The 23,078-nt window shown below is 42.8% G+C and overlaps 1 protein-coding gene across 1 annotated transcript; it reads left to right on the plus strand.

Annotated features, from left to right (window-relative positions):
* Positions 1-489: 489 nt before the first annotated feature.
* Positions 490-22,537, plus strand: add1 (adducin 1 (alpha)). The gene is given in 18 exon segments (XM_030084542.1): positions 490-617; positions 8,193-8,401; positions 8,796-8,958; positions 9,207-9,358; positions 9,581-9,661; positions 10,123-10,272; positions 10,362-10,505; positions 10,588-10,686; positions 10,923-11,096; positions 11,200-11,448; positions 13,928-14,023; positions 14,136-14,228; positions 15,666-15,752; positions 17,130-17,286; positions 17,776-18,036; positions 18,929-19,018; positions 21,774-22,006; positions 22,009-22,537. Coding segments are annotated over 17 exon segments (2,622 nt in total). The 5' UTR covers positions 490-617; positions 8,193-8,206; the 3' UTR covers positions 22,207-22,537.
* The last annotated feature ends 541 nt before the right edge of the window (positions 22,538-23,078 follow it).

A 23,078-nucleotide genomic window follows, 5' to 3' on the forward strand; every position in this document is an offset into this window, starting at 1 on the left:
ATTACTAAGGGCCCGCAGAGAATGCTCCGCCCCCTCTGTACTGAGACCCACGCTCTGCCTCTGGTAACAGGCAACATCAAATTTAGCTTCCCCACCACCAACAACAACAATGACAAAGATAACAAAGTAAACAGAATGATACAGAATGGAATTTCAACAACATAGCGTTCAGTTCAGGAAAATACGCCACATATGAACTGACTACTACATGTCTACACATGCATACTTTGGCAGTTGATGAAAGGGTTAAGCTCAAAATAAGCAAATATATATATATATATAAATATAGAATATATTGTCTATGAGTTTCGCAATCACAATTATACACAAATAAATCAAGAAAAAAAAAGCCTAACACTCTGAGGGGCGGGTGCACAGCTCTTCCTCCAATCACCTACCTTTATTTAGTCACGTGTCTCCAGATGGCCAATAGAGTGTCAGAGATTAGGTTGTTGCCGCACCCAAGCGGGATGATGGTGGATGGGCGGAGTCAGGACGGGAGCAGAGAGATAAACCCACTCTGAGAGTTCCAGGGTCGGGGGACAAAAACACTGAAAATCGTCGTGTCCTGCTTTCGCCCGGCACTGTTTGTGTTTCATCACTTCATCAAAGAGAGGGTAAGAGCTGAGATTATCGCTCCTGTTTGCAGTTTGGCTTCATATTTGTACAGCACAGCTCATGTGTTGGTTAATAATTGTGCCTCGATGAGCTTCAGTGTAGCGAGCTGTGTTTTGCTAAGCGGGGGTGTCTGCACAGAGCCTGCTGGAAACATCATGAAATACACAGTCCTCTCGTTTCACTGCTGTTTAGTCCTTCTTCTTATAATCAGGTCGTTTCCTGGATAAAATAGAAACATTTTCCGAGAGCCTGACGCACACACACTTTGTGCAAAAAGAGTGTTTTCGTGCCTTTCAACTGCGGTTAGCTTGCTGCTAGAAGAGGCCCGTGATGGTGACAGTCCAGCATTTCTCCCGCATATAGTCACAATAAGTAACTGGTTTTGTTCTGTTATGTTCGATAAATTGCGTTTCTCAGAGTATCTGGGTGTGTTTCCACGTCCGGGAATGTGCGGTTTGAGAACAGCTGTGTGATGATGGACGAGCTTCCTGTACGAGGTCACACGACTCAGTGTCCTGCAGGGTCATATCTGTGCACTGTTATTCCAACTGTAAGCAGATTTTACTGCTGGGTTTATTACAGCGGCCTCACCACATTGGACAACATAAATATTTCAAATGAAATCAAATTTTTTAATGCATTGCACTCAGCTGCACTGTTTATAATTTTTATTATAGAATCACAGTGCACAGTAACACTCTGCAATGATGGTGCAAATGTCTAAAATACCAGTACCAGCTGGATAATTGATGATAGCTCGATTGATTTGATAACACATTTCTTAGTGGAATTTTAAGATTCTTCACGACAGTAATCTGTGCTTTAGTTTCTTTGCAAACTGCCAGTACTAAACGTTTTATACAGGAATTCAGACTTTCCAAGACACTATTTGACATTTTGTTTAACTTGTATTGATATTTCAGCATTTTAAAGCTTAACAACTAATCAATTTAATGGCATTGTAATTAACCATAAAACATAAATATTGATGACACTTACAGTTATATCAACTTATGAGTCCAGGACAGGTAAATCATGGCCTTCTTCAAGCTTTTCAAACATAGTACAAGTCCATTTTGCTTCTCACTATTAAATATTAGTTTCTAGAAATAGCCCAAATTGTGTTATTTTGTCTGAAGGGGTGTAGGAACATGTGAAGGCAATTTATCACTGTTTTGTGGATTTTTTTTATCTGTTTGACTAACAAAATAAGAAAAAAATTGTCATACTATAATTTGGAATTAAAGTGTTTCCGTTTTCCTTTTAGGTTCAAACTGTTGGAACTATGCAGTGTTGCTCTCTCTAAACTTAATTATCAAAACTGTGTGTGTGTGTGTGTGTGTGTGTGTGTGTGTGTGTGTGTGTGTGTGTGTGTGTGTGTGTGTGTGTGTGTGTGTGTGTGTGTGTGTGTGTAAAGATGGTGGCTCCCTGACTCCATGCTACCACCCTGGATCCACACCATACTACTCCGCACATTTGCACACACTGAGTGTAGATAGAGCGTTGTGTTTGTTTTACTCCCACTCCCCACACCCACACCCTCGACTGCAGTGCAGCTGAAAATGTGTTCCTCATTTCAGGGCCTGTCTTTCCTCTCCATATGTAATTACTTAGCAGTCTCTCAGGTAGAGACGTCTCTTTAGTTAATAGTGACCTCTGATTTATTTTGTTTTTTTATTCACACCTCAGGTTCACATTTCCATCTCATTGAGATCTAAGAGAATTAGTGATCTTCAAGTGTGTTTTTTTTCTTCTTCTTCTACTTTTAGCATTGTAGAGATCATGATCAGCCCTCACTGACTGTACAAGAATGCAGTGTATTGAGTGTCACTACCCTCCGTGGGCCAGGGTGGGCAGTATTGTGACCTCTTATTGACACTGCAGGGGTCACTACAGATCACAGCAGTGTGTGCAGCTGGGCTTCATGATTACCAGAAAAATGTTTCACAGATGCCAAACATGATAGTATAGACCAGAGTGTGAAATAAGAGGAAACTGTACAGGGAAGGGAGTGTTGTTTCAGAGAGCAATCTCCCACCAATCTGCTTCATATGACGTGTGACAGCCAGATAAAACCTGGAACAGAAATATACAACAGAGCAGCTTGCCAGGCCTCGGCAGCAATGTTACTTTTAATGTTTGTTTTATTCTGTGGCCCGAGTGTTATGGGAGCTGCACTTTTTGGGATGGTATCCAAAGGGTGAACTTGGAAAAGCTTCTAGGATCCATAAGTTTAAATTTTTATTGACTTTTGTGCTTTTGACTTATGGTCTGTATGATTATTGCAAATGTTAATGTTGCAAACAACAAACTTCAGTCTTATGTTGAAAAGTACCTTGATATATAACTGAATTGCTGAATTATTGAATATGTGTCCAAATGTGCATTGTGGGTGAAAAAAAATATATACATATAGATGTGTTATGCAGCTGTTTAGTGAGAAAAATAAGGTCACATGTTTGGTTATCTAGTAGCAATTTAGCATCAAAACATAGTTTCCTGTCTGGTTTCCTTTAAGTGATTTGTCACATCAGTAATATGTACATGTATTCTTGGATCCTCATTGTCTGTTTTCGAGCTATTCTTCAGTTTGTCAGCTTGGTTGTCACTAATGCTGGGACTTTTTCGTGCGCACTAATTATGGCAGACTGCACCATTCATAGATCCATGCTAATGTGACACTGAAAGTATTCCTGCTGGCTGCCGCAGTAGCTGGAGACCTTGCATGCATGCACAGAAACACATGAGCAGTCGTGACTGGATTCTTCAGCCCCAATAATGACAGGCATCCAGCTCACAGTTATAAAGAGGTCTTGTCTGAGTGCTTCACTTGAATGTCTGAAAACGGCTTGAAACACCAACTGTGCACACACACTAAGAGTGTCACAGAAAGGCCAGCAACACATTGAGGCCCCATCCCCATTTTTTTTAACAGACATAATGATCTTTTATACTGGTGGTTTCCTCGATTGGCAACTTTTTGGACACAGATTAATTATCGTAGACAAGCTGAAAAGTGCCAGTTTCCATCTTAAAAACAAACTGGAATAATTATGCTAAAATTTGTGCTGATACACAGAATATTTTTGATGAAGAGCTGAATACAGACTGAGGAAGGCAGTCGAGTGCTCTGTCATGCACCATCACGTTTTCCTTTCCATCATTGCCTCATCGCATCCGCTGGAACCATCTGTGATGGGTGGTGTCAATTAAAGTTCAAAACATCTACAGAGAAATCGTTCTCTTGTTTCCCAGAGCAGGATCTTGTTCCTCTTCTTCTTTTCGGAGTGCACAAATGCAAATAGCCTCAAGAGGAACAAACTAGTGATGAAGAGGATGCATGCAGTGAAAAGATATACTGTATATAAATGAAGCTCAGTTATACTGAGGGACGATGACTCATCATTGAGTCAGTTAAAGTGTTATTTTACAACGAAATGGTGAACTGCAGTCTTGCTATTTTACAAGCTAAGATCAGTGGTGGGTTTGAGGTGCTCTTGCAGATGGATCCACCGTAGGACCTTTTGTTGAATCAAACATGTGGATCACAGCAGTGTGTGCAGCTGGGCACAGAGCACCTATATCATTAGCTGAATCAGGCATGAATATGTTCTTTTTAATAATTATTATTCCTCTACATGTTTCAGATTTTAAACGTTTTCAACAAAATATTAAACAGTCAGGATAACTATGAAATCCCTGAAATTTGTCTGGAGGTAGATGAGCTTTATGTGCATTTAAGAATCAAATTTATTTAAAAACATTTCACTTTCCTTTGGAGCTCCCTCATTTTGGGTGTGGTTATGAGAGAATCATGAAAAATTTCATTTTTTTTATGGCCCTATAAAAAAATCTGAGGTTGAAGAAAATGATTATTCCCTGGTGGTTGTAATTTGTAACTTTGGCTGTCTTGAATGAAATATGACTCAGCACACTGGCATTTCTCTGATTAATATTTTGAGTTAGAGCTGGGCAGTACGTCCCAAATATATCATTACAGGATATTTTTAAGAGTCAATATTTGCAATACACATATCTCAAAAGACGAGGTGGGCACAGAGCAGATGCTCAAATCATTTCAAGCAAGTCATGAAATTTGCTACCTTTTTAAAATGATAATTTGTAAAAATTACAATGCAGCTGTACAAATACATGCAGACTTCTTGGAATTACGACTTTAACTCATGTTTCATACTGTATATTTAGCTATAAATTATATGAATAATAATCTGAGTCTTGGACATGTTTTCATTTTGATATAAACTGAGTAACGCGTCGGTTTGAGGGTGTGTGTCTTGTGACACTGGCTGGTTGTACAGTATGATGTTGGCCTACAGCTGTTCTTACGTAACGCCGATCTTCACAGGCCTTCCCGTGTTTCCATGGCGATGTGTTTGGTTTCCATAGAGATCACACTCTCAACAGGCGCGGAGGCCCGTCCGGCCCCCTGCACCTACATTTATGAGGAGAGACGAGACTGAAGGAGCGGGGTAGCCTTGCTGAAGTGATGGAGTAAACTTCCAGCAAATTGCTGCACTGTCTACAGGAAGGAAAAAAAGGAAACAGTTGAATCATGTTTCAGAAAGACTTGCTGGAGTTCATACTGGAGTTGTGAGTGCTATTTCACAGCTGCTGTAGTTCAGTTAGGATCTGTGTCAAGGCAGAGCGAAGCAGGAAATTAGTACATCTAAACAATTGCTTCAGTCGTGCTGTATGCTGCGTAATCCCTTTTGACTTCTTGTTAACTTTAGACATAAAGGTGATAAATGTCTGCATAATCCACCGTGTCTTTTAATGCATGAGCAGCTCACCTTTCTTTCTTTTTCATCCAGCTCAGGATATGCTGGGCGTACTTTGACACACACTCACTTGGTCTATCTATCTGTAGGTGTTGGTTGGCGTGCACTGCAGCGTTGAAGTGTCTGGAGCGATGGCAGCGTCCGTCGAAAGGATCATATTTCACAATCCCTGCAGTGCGATAGTGCACAGGGTTGGGTCACAGCGAGCAACATTACCACTGACATCTACTTTGATTTCATGGTTTTACAGACTAAAACACTTTCTGTGGTCACAGCAAAACTTCAGCCTGCCTCAAGTTTTTGTGTTTTTACGATCGTTTTGTAGCTCATAAAATATGCACAGTATAATTTCTACTAATTCATCTTAAAATTAGGTCAGTTAATGTCAGAGTTTAGAGAACTGAACACCTTGAATTTGCCTTAGTGATGTTATTGTGACTTTCTTCCCTTTAGTTTCTGTGGTATTGATCGGTTAATATTCCTGTATATTTTATGTATTTCTTTTTTTATTTTGAAAAACTGATGTGATGTACACGCTGATATGAATTATATTAAAACACTAAAATTTAAATGCATTTATTGTGTGGAGAGCAATCACTAGTCCCTTTTTCAAAGCCCCTATTTCTTATAGATCGCATATAGCGGGGGTTAAAACTTAAAAAGTTAGAATATTGAAAACATTAACTACAAATGCCATCAATCACTGTATTTACACGACTCCTGAAAGCTTAAAATGGACTTTATATGCATGTAAGCTTGTTAACTTGATTGAAAATGTTTTAAAAGTCAGACCAACCCTCCTAAATAATGTGAGTGAAAGACAATCTGGTTGTTGTTCGCTGTCAGCAGTAGTTTTACAGTGTAATAACCATGAACGTCTCAGAGCAACAGTGTGGCTCGTCTGTACATCAGACCAAAGAGAATACGATGTGACAAATGGTCTGGAAGAATTAAGACCTCCTCCCAGTGAAACAGGCTGACACACACACACACACACACACACACACACCACAGAACTGTTCAGCGCCTTCAACGAAGTCATGTGTGTTGAAGGAAACCTTGCATGTTTCATGTAGAAGATTTGATTCATGCTGAATTTGCAGCTACACCCAGAATCAAATCGAATCATTTGGCAGTGATTTATTTTTTTAATTAATACTAAGCACATGCCAAAAATGTGGGACACACTCTCTCTCGCCCTAATGAGTGTGTTTGGCACAAGATCTAATTGCTGATGTCCTTTGTTCCTCCGTGTAACAGATGTCTGAATCACATGAATGAGACAGAACAACAGAGTTTTCCTTCCTTCACAGAGAAACTTGCTTATTTGTGTATTTCCATCTTGGGATTTCAATGGCCAAAAGATCTTTTGCATCAAGTTTAGGTCCTCTTTTTGACTGGGAAGAACATTATTTTTCCGTTTTTGTTCCATGATCACATCAGGTGACCAGAAACTTGTTAAACCATTTTTTTATTTTTATTTTTTTTTGTGGAAAACATCAGCATTGGTCAGGAGCAGAACCCGTCAGCTCTCAGTCCGGCTCAGGATGCTTTGCCTTCTCCATGCAGTTGTCGTGGTGCTTCTAACGGAACGTTTGTATTGATGCGGACTAATGGGTTACATCAGGCTTCACCAGACCGCCACCCATTATCCACACACACTGCGCACGCGCACACACATTTCCCTTTTGCTCGGGAGTCTGCTTGTGTCTTTCACATCCAGAGCTTGAGTCGTCTGTACTGTGACAGACAAGTCGACACTTTTTTATCCCCCCTAAGCCTGGTGGATGGACATAGATTCATTAGCAATCCTGTGGATGTCGGTTAATTATTTTGCAGCAGTAGATTTGGATCGGATGGGAGATGGTGCATACAATAGCATGTTTAAAACAATAAAAACTTTTGTCTCGGGCCTATTTTAATTTCATTCTCAGCTGTTCTTGACTCCTCCTTCACCCAGCACTGACAGCTGAGTGCTGCTGTGATTCCAGGAAGCACATTGTGGAAATCAATCAATTAAAAAAGAAACAGCTCTGAGCTCATGACAGCGGCAGGAAGAAGGAGATTGTGCATTTCTTGTGAATGATTTTCTGTTGTGAAGACGGCTAAGAGGTCATTTTTTTAACCTGATGATGGTTTCCCCATGTTGGGGTTTGAAGATGCAAATGTCTTCGACTCAACTGAATATTTTTCGATTATTTTCAATCATCAACAAACCTTTATAGCTTTTTTTTTTTTGGATAAGTATAAAATAATTTTATATGTATTTTGAGGTTTCTTGACTGAAACGATGCATTTTGTTGAAGTGACTTGTGTAATTTAACAAAAACACTGCAAATGAAACACTTCACACCTACAACAGTAAAATGCGGTTGATGGTCAATCTAGCAACTGTCGTGAATATTTGGAATCTCCCTCTATGGCTGCTATTTGATGGACTGAATTAATTCAAACCAAAATTAATTTAAAACCAAAAAATGTTTCATCTTCCGTTTACTCTACATAACCGTATGTGTTATCTATGGCATTTATTTTAGGCTTCAGTCTATCTATAGACAGTATAATGTGAAAATACACCCCATAATCAGCGAATAATGGAGTGTATTTTTAGCTAGAGGCTGAAGTGTCTTAGTAATCTGATCAATTGGCCTCATCCTTGTCTGACCTCAGTGTGTCATCACCTGAAAATATCACAGTTTGACAAATCTGTTTTCGACTTTTCATCTATTTCACTGTGAATGAAGAAGCTTCAACAGTTTCCTGTCACTCCTTCAGGAGGCCAGCCCAGGATGAACGGCGACTCAGGTGCGGGAGTGGTGACGGCCCCCCCTCCCACCACAGCCCCTCACAAGGAGCGGTACTTTGACCGGGTGGATGAGAGCAGCCCGGAGTACCAGAGGGAGAGGAACATGGCGCCTGACCTGCGGCAGGACTTCAACATGATGGAGCAGAGAAAGAGGGTCTCCATGATACTACAGAGCCCGGTCAGTGGAACACGAACGTCTATCAGTTGTTTATTCTCTGTAGATTAAAAAAAGCCAGTGCTTTGGAATATTAAATGCAAACACGCTGCTGTAGAGTAGAGGAAGCAGCGCTCTGCATCACATGATGGATCCAGTGTGTTCTTCATCAATAGTTTGTTTGTGATCCTGTCAGTGCGCTGCACAGAGAGCCTCACTGTTTACAGGCCTATTGTTTGTATGAAAGGCTCTGATCTGCCTGAGTCTGCAAAGTCAGACCTGAATGGACGTTTTACCATCATGAGTTCCAGTCGGAGCAGTTAAAAATGTTTGGCTTTTTTTTCTAGATGACCTTACTCTGATCAGTGCATGTCGTTCTCCATTTCTTTAAATGTACTTTATTTATTTTTACCTTCAGGCATTCTGCGAGGAGCTGGAGACGATGATCCAGGATCAGCTGAAAAAGGGAAAGACACCCACAAGCCTGCTGGCCCTGCAGCAGATCGCAGACTTCATGACCACCAGCATGCCTTCCATGTATCCCGCCGCGCCGCAGGGAGGCATGGCGGCGCTCAACATGAGTAAGCAGTGAAAACAACTCAGTCGGTGTGACTTTCTGACCTCAGCCCTGCTATGTCTGTGCACACGATGAGTAATGCTGCTTGAGCACGAGTTAATTTCGAGACAGGATCCAGTTGATTTCAAGCAGGTCGACCATATTTCCACAATTGATGAGCAGTTTTTAGTATTCCTGTTAGGAAACCGTTTTTGGCTCTTTGCCTCAGCTTCAGTCTTATTGTGTTGATGTGGCCTCGTTTCTCCCTGTCAGGTTTGGGGATGGTCACTCCGGTCAACGATCTGCGTGGGTCCGACTCGATTTCTTATGACAAGGGCGAGAAGATTCTCCGCTGCAAGCTGGCTGCCTTCTATCGGCTCGCTGACTTGTTCGGCTGGTCCGAGCTTATTTACAACCACCTCACAGTAAGAGGTTTTTTTTTTCTCTCTCTCTCTCTTAACAATGCCAGTTTTAAGGAGTTTGGCAATTAGGATACAATTCATCAGCTGGCTATGACATATATGCATTTGTTGTTATGCATTCTGCAGCCATTCATAATGGTGTCCAAGAAAAGGTTGATTATTGATTGGTGAATTTAGTCAGATCAGATTCTTCTTCGTGGATTAATGCAGTTTGTCTCCTTGCAGGTCCGAGTGAACTCAGAGCAGGAGCGCTTCCTCATCGTCCCTTTTGGACTTCTTTACAGTGAAATCACTGCTTCCAGTTTGGTAGGAATTACTTCAGACATTAAATAAAATGTAAAATTTTTATTATTTTTTTTAAATGAAAATACATGGTTGAAGGTTCAGATGCGAAGTGTATGTTGCACACTACACGTTTCATCATTTACTTATCTTTGTGTGTAGCGTTTCCCATATTGCTGCACTATTTTCCTGTGAAAGTATCTGGTTTAAAACATTTATTAGCTTTAAGTCTGACATGATCCTGTAGCCTTTAATTTTGAGAACGTTGAAGACATGACACTTTTTCCTTAAAATAACGATTTTAAAGAAGTGGAAATAAACGAGGGTGATCATTTTTAATACCAGAAATGTGACACATTCACATCCAAAAGTTTAACAGTGCTGTTTTGCCAAAACTGTTTCCTCAGTGCAGACCGCTATGTTTCCCCGTATCTCATAAGATAAAAGCCTAACTGATGTTTGGTCTTTTGAACTCTTAACTCCAGGTGAAGATAAACATTCAAGGCGAGATAGTCGACCGGGGCAGCACCAACCTCGGGGTCAACCAGGCCGGCTTCACACTCCACTCTGCCATCTATGCTTCCCGGCCTGACGTCAAGTGTATCGTGCACATACACACAGCTGCAGGTGCCGCGGTAAGTTCCATACGACGGCTCTGCCTGAGTCAGGTATCGATGGATGAGAGTTGATGATATGTTGAGTAACCACGTCTTTTTGGTGGCAGGTGTCGGCCATGAAATGCGGGCTCTTACCCATCTCGCCAGAGGCGCTGTCCCTGGGCGAGGTGGCCTATCATGACTACCATGGCATTCTAGTGGATGAGGAGGAAACTGCCCTCATACAGAAGAATCTGGGGGCGAGCAGCAAGGTGACTCGCTGTTTGGGCAGTTTTTTTAATGTGGAAAGGGGGAAAAAATGGTGCTTAATCGGCTTATCAATGTCTGTTTTAGGTCCTCATCCTCAGGAACCATGGCCTGGTGTCAGTGGGTGAAACAGTGGAGGAAGCTTTCTATTACATCCACAACCTGGTCACCGCCTGTGAGATTCAGGTGGGACACACACACGAGCCACGTTGACTTACACAGGGACATTTGTTTTACGTCTTATAATGTGTATTAATGCACAACAACATTTTTTCCGTTCAGTTATTTTTGCCACCTTGCATTTTCCTGCAGTTTCCATAGCGATGACCTTTCTCCCTCGTCTCTCCACGTCTCCATGTCCTCCTTTCTTCTTCTTGTTGTCTGTGTGTGTTCGTCTGCTTTTTGTCCTTCACGTTTTCCAGGTGCGAACACTGGCAAGCGCTGGAGGCCCAGACAATCTGGTGATGCTGGACCCGGGGAAATACAAGTCGCGCCCCCGGGTCCCCGAGCCGGCTGGTGAAGGGTCTGCCGCTCATCCCAAGTGGCAAGTCGGGGAGCAGGAGTTTGAGGCCCTCATGAGGATGCTTGACAACTTGGTAAGGGAAGGGTAAAGGACTCTGTGATGACTGCATGATAATAATGTATCATTATCCAAATTAGCGGTTTCCTCTCTTGATCTGGGTTCCTCCTGTTCCGCAGGGCTACAGAACGGGCTACCCTTACCGCTGCCCGGCATTGCGAGACAAAGGCAAAAAGTACAGTGACGCGGAGAACGCTTCCTCCGCCCACTCGTACGGGGAGGACAGTGACTCAGGTGCTCGCTCCCCGCTGAAGCACAGCTTCCAGCGCGGCCAGCGCGACAAGACCCGCTGGCTCAATGCCGGCGGCCGGCCCGACGAGCCCTACGAGGACGGGCCCGACGGCAGCAGCCCCAAGTCGAAGCCTAAGGTGTGGACGAACATAACACACGATCACGTCAAACCCTTGCTGCAGTCTCTCTCGTCCGGTGTCTGCGTGCCAAGCTGTATAACCAACTGCTTGGTCTGTGCCTACCTTATTGTTCATAGTATAGATTTTACAGCTACCTTGTTGGAAAACGGGCAGGTGGTCGGCATCCTGAAGCTGCCGTTGTCTGAATTCTTTAACGGAAACTGCCCGTCAACTAAAATTCTCTCTTTGACGACTCTTGTGTCTTTATTTTTTTGGCTCGCTCACAGCGTAAGTTCAACTCGCCTCAATCCAGCTAACTCCTCTCGATTCTCTTGTGTCACAGCTGTAATTAATTGGTGACTCTTAATGCTCTTTCTTTCCCACCTCTCTGGTCTCCGAACGCTTCATGATGCCAGGCCAGCTGCCCACCGCATGCCCCACTGCATGTGTAGTAGTGAAATGCACTTGTTGGTGTTGATGTTTTTCCCAGAGGAGCGAGCAGCAGGGGGGTGTGGCATGAGTCCTCAAGTAGGCAGGTGAATGTGGCAAGACGAGGTGACGTAGCTGCTGATCACTCTACTGCTCACCGCCCTTTAATGCACACCTCTAGGTTTGTCTCTGCATCGTGACGCTGGCTAAACTCTGTCGCTTATAAGACCAGTCAGGCTGAAGAGAGGAGAAAATATGTTTATTAGAAATTTCCGAGGACAAGACAGCGAGGTGGCATGTCTGGAAGAGTTTATATTTTTTTCAACTATAGTGACAGGTGCAATATGAGTATTTATTAATGTTTTAGAACAAAGCAAAATGTTCTTGGCAAGTTATGCTGCCTGCTTCTTTTTTTTTTAACCCCCTCAAACAGTTGCAACTGTTCCCAGTTGTATGTTTGTTTTCTGTTTTATTTTCGTTTTATCGTTCTGGTTTCCACTTTATTCTGAAAGTGATTCCTCAAGGCCTGCATGAGTGGATTGTTGACGACAAAAAAAAACAAAAAAAAAAAACAAAACAAAATCAATAAATCTTAATCTGACTTTTGAATCAATTATCTCCTGTTGGGAAAGTAGGAAATAATGTGTTGTGAGACTCTCTCAGTGAGTATATTGTGTTTACATGTTCATCTCATACCTCAAACCAACCCCCCCCCCCCCGATCCAGCTATTTCCATCCAGAATCCCCTCCTCATCGAGCTCCGGGTTTGGCGGCCAGCCGGCCAGTCTTGGAGTAAATGCAGGAATGAGGCCATGAGCTTCTGCTTCCCACTGCCAGTAACATGCTTAGTCTCAAAAAGTTGAAATAATCTGCATGAAAATTTAATTTCTAGCTGCTGCTCATTCAGTTTGGTGCAAGAAAAGGGTGCAGACTTTTTTCTTTGGACATGCTGAGCATTACCAGGTTCTCAAAAAGAAAAAAAATAGATTAAAATAAAAATGCAGGGTTATTTCTTTACTCTAAAGAGGAACACATATTTTAGTAAGACAGTAAAAGGTTTGATCCTCTGTTGGGGAGATTCTCAGTCAGCGTTGTGACTTTTTGTTTCTGTCCCGACACGGGCGAGTGTCCGGGTGTGTTTCTCTCTTATCTCTGTCGTCCTTGTTGTTGTGTATCAGCCTGGAAAATGACTTTGGTGATGCCAGCTCACCCCTCACTGCCACTTTCGCTTCGTAAGCCAGCCTCATCGTCTCGGTCACCCACTCAGCCATCTCTCACTCCTCCCCTCACCTCTCGCCACCACCCAGCCCTCACTTCTCCTCACCCCCTCCTTTTTTTTAATCTTTGACCTTTTTTCTCATTCTGTAATGTTTTCAGTTGATCTTCACTGTGGACCTTTTGTTTGTTTGTTTTTTTAATTTTCGGATTTCAGTGGTACATCAATGATGATGACAAACGACGTTTTGAAGAGTCTAAATGTTCTGAAAAGCGACTTCTTCTTCTTTCATCAACGTCTTTCTGAGTATTTGTTAAATACATCTGAAGAGTGTTGAGACATCTTTAAGGCCACAGTTATACCTTTAGGAGGACTTGTGAAAACCTCTAAACTCACTTTAACACAGTGACTCAAAAAAAAGATTCAGAGCTTTGACTCATTTCTCTAACGTAACTATAATCACAGCAAATACATTTTTTCAATGTCACTTGTTTTCAGAGTTTTATAGGAAAGTTTCTGAAGTTTTAATCAGTTTGTGAATAAATCTCCTTTAGACACTCATGTGAGAATTTATTCATTATGTCCTTTTAATAACGTAGAAAACCTAGTGATTTGAATTAAAATCTAAATAAAAGCTGTGTATCTTTTCCTAAATATGCATCATCATCATTGGTTCACTTTTTCCATTCAGACCTTTTTACGGCCATCCAGTTTTGTCAGTTTCAGTTCAGCATGATTCTTGTGTTGTGAAGCCTGTACAGTTTTGTCTGAATATCATTTTGTGCTTGGGATTTTGTGTCATCCTGTGTCTGCGATTGCAGCTGATTTATGGCTGATTTATGGTGTTTACAGTGGACAAAGGAGGATGGGCTCCGCCAGGCTGCCGCAGCCAATCAGTTCATCCCGTTGAACACCAACCCTAAGGAGGTTTTGGAAATGAGGAATAAGGTAAAAACTGCTTCTGTCTGCTCTCCCGGTTTGTTTCCAGAGCGTTTGTTGTTCCCCGAGTTTGGATATATTCATTGTGTGTGCAGTAGTTAAAATATTTACGTCGTTTCAGATCCGAGAGCAGAACCTGCAGGACATAAAGACGGCCGGCCCCCAGTCTCAGGTTCTTTGTGCCAGCTCAGTGGTGGATCGCTCCTTCAACCAGGTCAGTGTTGCAGCCTGCCGTGTCGATACTCTGCAGCCCCAGCCGCCCGGACACCTGGAGATGATCATGTTTGTTGTAGATTGACAGTTTTACAGAAATGTTTTGTATTCACACCAGTAAGAAGATTAGTTTTAATATCTTTCTTCCCATCTCACAAAAATATATTTTTTTTAATGAGAGGTTATCTCGGGGAAAAGAGCCATTTTCTTGGTGTGTGAATACAGAATGCTTTTGGCCTAAAATCCAAACCAGATTTCCTCACATTTTCTCTTCAGGTGCGGAGTTAAGCCGAGCTGATGCAATGTGTGAATATTGTGTTTGAACTTGATCTGGACACTGAGCTGAAAAGAAAATGAGAAATCTTTCCATTTTGATCTGATTTGATGTCAATTCCATGGAAATTCTAGCTAAAATTGGATAAGTAAGTTGTCCTCCGTGTGGTTTACAAGAGCATGGGGCGACTTTGTAACTGTGACGTTATTCTTTGACCACAGAGGTTGTCACTGTGGCAGGTGAGTAGTCTGTGGTGAGAGGAAACCTCTCTGCTCTCCATCTGCCAGCTCCAGCTCTGTCCACATTCATATCCGTATTCATACATTGTTTATACTTTGAAGGCTTTTTTTTTTTCCTTGGGTTAATGCCAATGTCACAAGTCGTTATCCATCACAGCATTTGCAAGCCGGGTTATTTTGTTAGAATAGAATCTCGATTAACGTCGTATGGTTTCCGTTTCCTTTCTGCATGGGATGTTTTTCCAGTTTTTGGAAAATATCAAGGCAAAATATGAGATAATGCTTGGAGATGTCCATGTTTTGCTCCTGTTTGCATGTAGTTAAGGAAGAAATAGAACAGAAAATATTTTGTTAATCCCAGAGGGAAATTCATCCATCAGTCCATCTTCTATACTTCTTAATCCTGTACCTTTAACTTTACAGCCAGTTGTTCTTAATGTGAGGATGGAACTGTACGGCGCCCCCTTGTGTGGGTGGATTGAAGCTACAGTTGCATGCTGGCTGCAGAGCTTCTCACAACGCCACGCCTCGTTCGAGGCCCATCCTCCATTTGCATGCCCCCAAGTGTCTGTGTGGTTTGTTTGAGTCTGAATGCAGAGGTGGAAAGTCAACAAAGCAAAAAGTTCAACTAAATGAGCACAACTGCTTTTGAAAATGCAGAATTGTGGGAGATTTTAAGATTCCCACGCTACTGCTTTGTACCGGAGCGGTTTGGAATACGAGCAGCCTCGTGGCTGTTCGAGTATCTCTTCTACAATGGCACTTAAAGTACTCTTTCCCCCTTTGTGTGTGTGTGTGTGTGCGTGCATGTGTTTGACTGTCTCCACACATGCACAACCGCCCCCTTGCAGGCTGCTGCATTTGAATCTCGCTGGTGTTGTCGAGCCTGGTTGTGCCCCTCCCCTCACTGGGTTTACCATTGCAGGACGCCCCTCTGTCTGACTGTACAGACACTATTGATGGCCTCGATGTGTCCGAGGGGTCCTATAGTCCTGCTAAATCTATTAGAAAGGTACTTACTGCTCCAGTCTCGAATGTTTCTCACCTGTACGTCACATCACCCCTCCAGCCAGTCCTCTGAGCCCGCACACATCCACTTGATGTTCGGCCTTTCGGGTCGAAGCGTCTGATAACGCCAGAGCGAGGCCAGCTTCATGTTGTGTTTGGAAGATCTCCTGACTGAATCACAGTATCTTTATCAGGCCCAAACATGCAAATGACTTTTTTAGTTGCCTCAGGTTGATTCTGATTGGTGTTTCAGTACACTTTGCTGTCGTGAACCTGACTTTAAACTCTTTGTAAGAAAGGAGCAGTAACGTTAAGTTCAGATCCAGTGACGGTGGCGTTCACTGCATGTCTCTCACAGTATGTTCAACAGTCTGTCGAATCGACTGACAGTAGCGCTTCCAGCACACAGTGACTGCAGTTTATCAGCGCATGATGCTCATGAGTATGTATTTCATCCCTACGATGCTCATCGTGCACTGCAGGCTTTCACTGTCTCTGATTCTCTCAACGCATCAGGCTTCATTGTAGTATTTGAGAATCTTTGAATGATTGTGTGTTTTTTTTTAACCTCCCATAATAATCCTGCTCAAAATTCAAATGATAGTGAAATCAAAGCAGAGAATATGTACAGATATGTCTGCACGCACCAGTGACTTACCCTTTATTGAGTAGGCGTACTTGATACCTGTTGTATTTCTGCCTGACGACAACAGTCAAAACATACAAACCTCCAGCCATCACATGTTGACACTTCACAGAAAACCTAAGAAATGCATCCTGTTTGGAAATTGGTCCAAGTCATCAAAGATTGAAAAACGTGATTTTCATTGGGTTTGCTCTTTCAAACAGATTTGATTTCATGGAAATACCATTCATTGGTGAATCCTTTTTTCTTCCAGTAACACATCAGAATGATGTTAAGGGGGTTAAATAAAGTGTTGGAGAGAGGAACAAGGAATAAAAATGGTTAATAAGAAAATATTTAAAGCGTTTTGAAACTTCATTTGTTAAAAAAAGAATATAAAATTGTAATTTGGATAAAATTGAAGTGCCATAACTAAAACATGTAGGGAGTACAGATGTTTTCCATTGGATGAGTAGGAGGGGAGAAGCCTATGTGTCGCTTTATCCCTCCCAGAAAATCACATTCAGCTGGCCCTCAGATTTTACTCTTGTTCTGAAATGTTACATTTCTACACCAATAGATGAAATCTCTGCTTACATTACGCAAGACTTGTGGAAGTAAATGTCCTCCTTCATATCTGCTGAACACACTTCAAACCACTTGCTCATGTAAATATAAATAAAATGATGGATTTGCCGTCGTTTAGTAAAACCCGTCTTCTCCTGAAGTCCTCCATTCTTTCTGTGTGTCCTGAAGGGCGAGCTCATCACCGCGTCCAAGGCCATCATCGAGAAGGAGTACCAGCCCAAGGTCATCGTCAGCAAGCAGGGCCCCAACCCCTTCACCAAACTGACCGACCAGGAGCTGGAGGAGTACCGCAGAGAGGTGGAGCAGAAACAGAAAGGACCTGAAGGTAGATGTCATGTGATGGATGTTTTTTTTTTTTTTTTTTAATGTCACCTAAAAAAACGAAAAACACACACACACTTTTTTTTTCTTATAATTACATTTTCTGTTGTGATTATCAATCATATGTGTATACATGTTGGTTTTAAAAGTAAAACAATAAGCTTGAGTCTAGCTGACATTTTTTTTTTCAACACTGGTGGAAGCTGGACATCACACATGGCCAATGTCAGGGTGCAAAGCATCATGGGATTCATCTCTGAACTTACTTCGATTTAATGATTTATGTTTTTGTTTCAGAAAATGCATTTTAAACCACAGTAACTTAAGTTCTGAGAAAAGGGTTGTTTGTTGCATAAGGATGTAAAGACTTTTCACATCGGCCAAACTGTGATGCTGTCTCTCCATGCCCACAAATACACTCACGGATCCTCAGTGCAGGGACCAGATGATTTTAGCGCCCCCAGTGTTTCTAACCCAGAGCCTCGGGCTGAAGCTCCACAGCCTGCAGCAGCCTCCCCCGGCTTAAAGACCGCTGGGAGCCCGGTGCCCAGAGAGAAGGCCCCCGCCGCTCCTGCCGTGCCGGGGGAAGCGGAACAACCCCGGAGCTGCGCCGACGCCGATGACGTTTTTTCAGCCCCGGACGAGGTTTTTCCCGCCCCGGGTTCTCCGCATAAGGAGTTCCACTGTGCCGTGGTGCGGGCCCTCTGCAAGGAGCCGTCAGTGGTAGAGGCGGCAGAGGCAGGTCAGGCTCCAGGTACTCCAGACGAAGCGGACTCTTGCCTCCCGCTCTCTCCTCCCCCCCCTGCTCCGCCCTGGCCCGTCTCGCTGCCCACTGGGAGTCTGGGATCCCCCTGCCTGCTGTGTTCTTTCCTCTTTTTTTTAAATTTTTTTTCATTTTTTCCCCCTGAGGGTTTGGAGCCTGCTGCCGTTGTCTCGCCAAATGCAAGCACCCTCCACACCCACAGTTTTACACTCTGCTGCCTTTGATTGATTACTTGTTTGATCCCTTCCCCCCCCACCTCGCCTCTGATGTCTTGTACAAAGGCATCCGAGCTCTGGCAGATCAGAAACGATTTCTGCAGTTTGATTGGACAAAACGCTGAGGAGAGATGACGTTTTTTTTTTCTTGCCGAAACCGCTTTATAAGGTTTACACCGACCAAAACGTGCCTGCTGTCAGGTGGTGTCCTCACTTTGAAGGATCTGATCTCAGTCATCCAATCAGAGCCTCCCATGTGCTGAAAGCAAACATCGGTCCTTCTTCTCCCGCTAACATGTCTTTTGTTGAATCTGTTTGTGTCGACTCTCCCTCTCGTGCTTCCGACTAATTACCACGAAACCCCATAATGACCTTAATCAGGTGTTTGATGGTTGATTTGTTGGGATCGGGTTGAGCAGCTTACTGTGCGCTCCTGATTAAAGCCTAAACCTCCCCGGTTTGGCTGTTTGTGTTTTTGCTTTTCCTGCAGTGTTTTTTTTTTAAATGAATTTTAACACAGAAATCACAATTTCAGGCAGAAAATTGTTCAATTATAGATTTCAGTCCTGCTTATTGTAATCTTCTTTCTTTTTTGTTGTCGTGGGTTATTTTTTTCCCCCACATTACATGTATTTTCACATTTTCACCTCTGATTGATTTATTTTTAGATGCAGAGCAACCGATGGAGTCCGAGGAGGAGCCCAAAGCGCTGAAGCCCACCTCCACGCCGCCCAGCACCCCCGTCAGAGCAGAAGAAGGTACGGCCGACCGACACGCCCCCCTCCGCTGATCTGCTCCTGCCTGGTCCGGCATGGGTTTCTCTCGTCCTCCGCCTGGACGCGTTGGACTTTTTTTTTTTTTTTTTTTTAAGCTCTACGCAGGGAATGCAGAGGCTCCTGCCCGTCCACCTGCCTGTCTGTCTTTGTGGCCTTTTTAATAATACTTCTACAAAGTGGTGTGCTGTGTTTTCTGTAATAACAGGCCAAGAGGTTTTATTATTTTCCTTTTAATTAGATCTTGTTTATGTTAGAAGCGACAGAAATTTGTAAAGAAAAAAAAAAAAATCAATATCTGGATACAGTTTGAATATGGTTAAATAACTTAAACATACCACAGTCTATTCTTGTTTTTATCATTTTCTCCCTCTTGGTCTTTATTACTATTGGATTACACCTTTATCAGCAGTATCATTCACCATGATACTGAAGCTGTTATGACAGAGCTAGAATTAGCACTTTTTGTGAGCTTCATTTATCAGGAGCAGCCAGCAAAGAGGACGATAGCTTTGATCGCAGGTGTAATCTAATAAAGGAGATTTATTTTTAACATGCGTCTCTCTGTACAGTATCTTCTGTGCCCCTTCACTTCCATCCGCCATCTTTTTGGGGTCTACTTAAGAATGGTGCCCGGCCATTCTTCTTTTTACCTTCTGGTGTTTTTTTATTTCAATTTTCTTTCTTTCACGTTTTAATTTAACACTGTGCCTGTGGTTTGATCTGCATAGACATTTGTTTCTACTTGTGCTTTTTTTCTTCTTTGTGGCTGCGATTACAATCAGGAGATGGAAATACAAAAGAGTACCTGTTGCCATAGTAAGTATGTACTGTTCCACCTCCTCACCTCCCTCCTAATTATCTGTCAACCCTCCACGTCTGCGTTGGATCATCTCCTCCTTTCTCCTTTGCATGGCTTCCCTAGCAGAGCCGCTGTTTTGGTTTGAACTAACCCCCTCGCTGGGATTTAGGACTTTTCTCTCGGTTCACTTCTGAATCTCTCACCTCAGGTTCATGGAGGTTATTTCAGAGATCCTCAATCACCACTTTATGAAAAACAAATTATTATCTGAAGATAATAAAAAAAATACCTTTCCAGACACAAGTGTTCTTACTTTTTGTGCATAGATTTTATTCCTTTTACATGATAAGCTGTATATTTAAATTTAATTTCAGCTGAAAGCTAAATGAAAGTGAAGGAGGACCCTGAAGTAAACCTCACAGCCTGTTTAAACTTCCACATTAGACAGACTCTCTTCCTCCTGCCAGCTGTTCACTCTCAACTGAACCAACTCCCTCTCGCACATCAGCACATGTTATAAATGTGATATGACTGTATATTCCTGTCTGCTGGAAACACCAGGTAATGTGTTGAAATGTCTCGGCTGTCGTTTGTCTTCCAGATGAGTCCTTTACCAGGTACCTCAGTTCATTTTTTTGTTTTTTGTTTTTTTTTTTTTGAGTGTGGCTTTTCTCAACAAACCTGCTGCTGTTGGGTTGGTTTTCCTCCAGCTTGTAACTCGGTTGAAGCCCAAAGCTTTGGCTGCCTGGTGTCCGGTCTTCATCTCACGTGTCTGTGTGGATCGAACTCATCTCTTGCTCTGACAGACATGAGACGAGTCGGACGAGGACTGGCGGGTCTCGTTTTCTGCTGGTTTCCTGTCGCATGCCGGCGATCAGGAGCGGGAAATTAAAAACTAGTGGTTTCTCACCGGACTGCGCTTCTAACCGTGTTTGGGGTGCTGCTTGTGGTGCTGATCAGTCACTGTGGACTGATCCAGACTTTCTGGCTGCAGTTTTATTACTGAGAGTATTTTTTATTTTAATTTTTTTTTTCTTAAGAAAGTGATCATCTTATGACTCTAATATCAAACTCCTCAAGGAGCTCACTGGTTAAGAGTTTGAGCTCCTGCTGATAATTCAAGACTTATTGCTTCCTGAGAGCTGCTCCAGTGTGGAATTAATTCATTCTTGTATAACCTATAACAACACACACTCACTGCTGTGGCTGTTTAATTTTTTTTTTTTCCTCTCATTCATATTGTTGTGTTTGTACACAGGGTACAAATGAACACAAGAACTGCGCTCATTAAGCTTTCCCTGTTGAGATGAAGGTAAAAACTCAACATGCGGCGGATGGAACGGCTCCCAAAACGCCGTGATAACAGTGTTTGGGTGATCTGATCTCATGTTGAAAATGGGACAAGAAATTACCTTTAATATTCTTCCAGTTCCATCTCAGGCTTTATAGACGGCTTTATTGGTCTCACTTGTTTTCTGATATTTGTCCTTTTTGAAGTCTTGAGCTGTAACCCCAAAGCGGAGTTTGATTCATTCACATAAATACCCCGACAGTTGAATCCATTCACTGTGGGGAGCTGCTTCCTGCTACCTGGGATCAGTACATCTGTGTGTGGCTGGAAAGATTTCAGCTGAAGTGTGTGATGTGCCATATTTTTATTGGAGTGTGTTTTATGTCCTTCTTGTTTGTTTGTGTTTTGTGCTTCAAGGCTTTTCCTGGCCAGAGAGTAGAAAGTCTGCAGCGTGTTGGGCTGACTCCTGTCTCTCAGTGTCTTATTATGTATAAATGGTTGTTTGGGCTCCTGCAGTGATGACATGAGGCTTCTGCGACGTAACCATTGGTTGATTGGTTGATTCTCGGCTGTCAGCGGGGCAAATCCGTCACTTTATCCATCTGAGATCAATAACTCCCTCTCCTTCACCCCCTCCCTCCCGACAGAATCCCTGCCCGAACAAACCTTTAAGGACGAGAGCGACGCCGCCACGCTGAGACAGACCCTTCCAGACCTGACACCCGACGACCCCTCCGACGCTCCGGCACTTCCCGCTGAAGACTCCGCCGCCGCCGCCACCACAGCAGCCGCCCCCGAAGCCGCGGACGCGGCCGAGGGGGAGGAGCCTGCCGACGCCGGCGAGCAGGAGGGCGACGAGTCCCCCAGCAAGTCTCCCTCCAAAAAGAAAAAGAAGTTCCGCACTCCTTCCTTCTTGAAGAAAAACAAAAAAAAGAGCGAGTCCTGAGTTGGATGCTGTTGGATGTGGTCACCGCTGGCCGCCGCCTCTTTTCGTTTTTCCGCTTCCTGTCTGTTATCATTGCCCCCGCCCCCCTCCCAGCAAGCTGCAGCTACTCGCCGTTCCGCTTTTCGTTGTTTTGATATCATTTGTTGCTAGCTTATTAACCTCCCCCCACCCTCGTCCCGCTAGTGTGTGCCAACTTTGTATACAGTGTAAAAATGATTGCATAAAGGTTTTTAATTATCGGAGGCTCTTAGTTGTGAATGAGTGATGCATTCGGTCTCGTCCACTCCATCTGGCCTTTCAATGCATGTCAATTATTTACAGGTCCACACTTGCGCTGTGAGCTTTTTAGGCTGTTATCCTTTTTTTTTTTTCCCCTTTTTTTTTTCCAAGTGTTATTAAACCATATAACCACTAGAATGTATTGGGATTGTATCAAAGTACTTTAAAAGTGTCTTTAAAAAAAAACGAAAACACAAATGCAGAAAGAAAACCTTGAAAGCTCTCATTTAACTGATGTTAATATCTGACGTCGACAAATTTGTACCCATCTAATCACACGTCAGCAGACCCAAGAAAGCCACAGCTGGATTACTTTTAATGGAATATTTTACTCCTATGAAACGTGTCTTTATTGCAGTGTTTTTATTAAATCATTTATTCCTGAAATCTTTATCCCATTTGAATTTTTATTTTATTATTATTTTTTTTTTTTTAGCTTTTCCCTACGAGCAGTTCACACGGCCGGACATGTTGTAAAGTGCTTTATGGTAGTTTGGGTTTCCTATTTGACGAAAGCGACAGGATGATCATGATATTGTATACTTCACAGCAGCGTGCGCGTCGTCTCGGTGAAGTAATGTATTTTCTACTGACTCCAAGTCTTTGCTATGAAGGAATGTGTAAACGGCAAAACAAGCCCTGTCTGTGCGTTTTTCAGTTATTCCCACTAATCTATTTTTTTTTTCTTTCTTTCAAACTTACATTTTTTTGTGACTTTGTTGCTTCT

Source organism: Salarias fasciatus (genome assembly GCF_902148845.1).
Source record: "Salarias fasciatus chromosome 7 unlocalized genomic scaffold, fSalaFa1.1 super_scaffold_4, whole genome shotgun sequence".
Classification (NCBI taxonomy): domain Eukaryota; kingdom Metazoa; phylum Chordata; class Actinopteri; order Blenniiformes; family Blenniidae; genus Salarias; species Salarias fasciatus.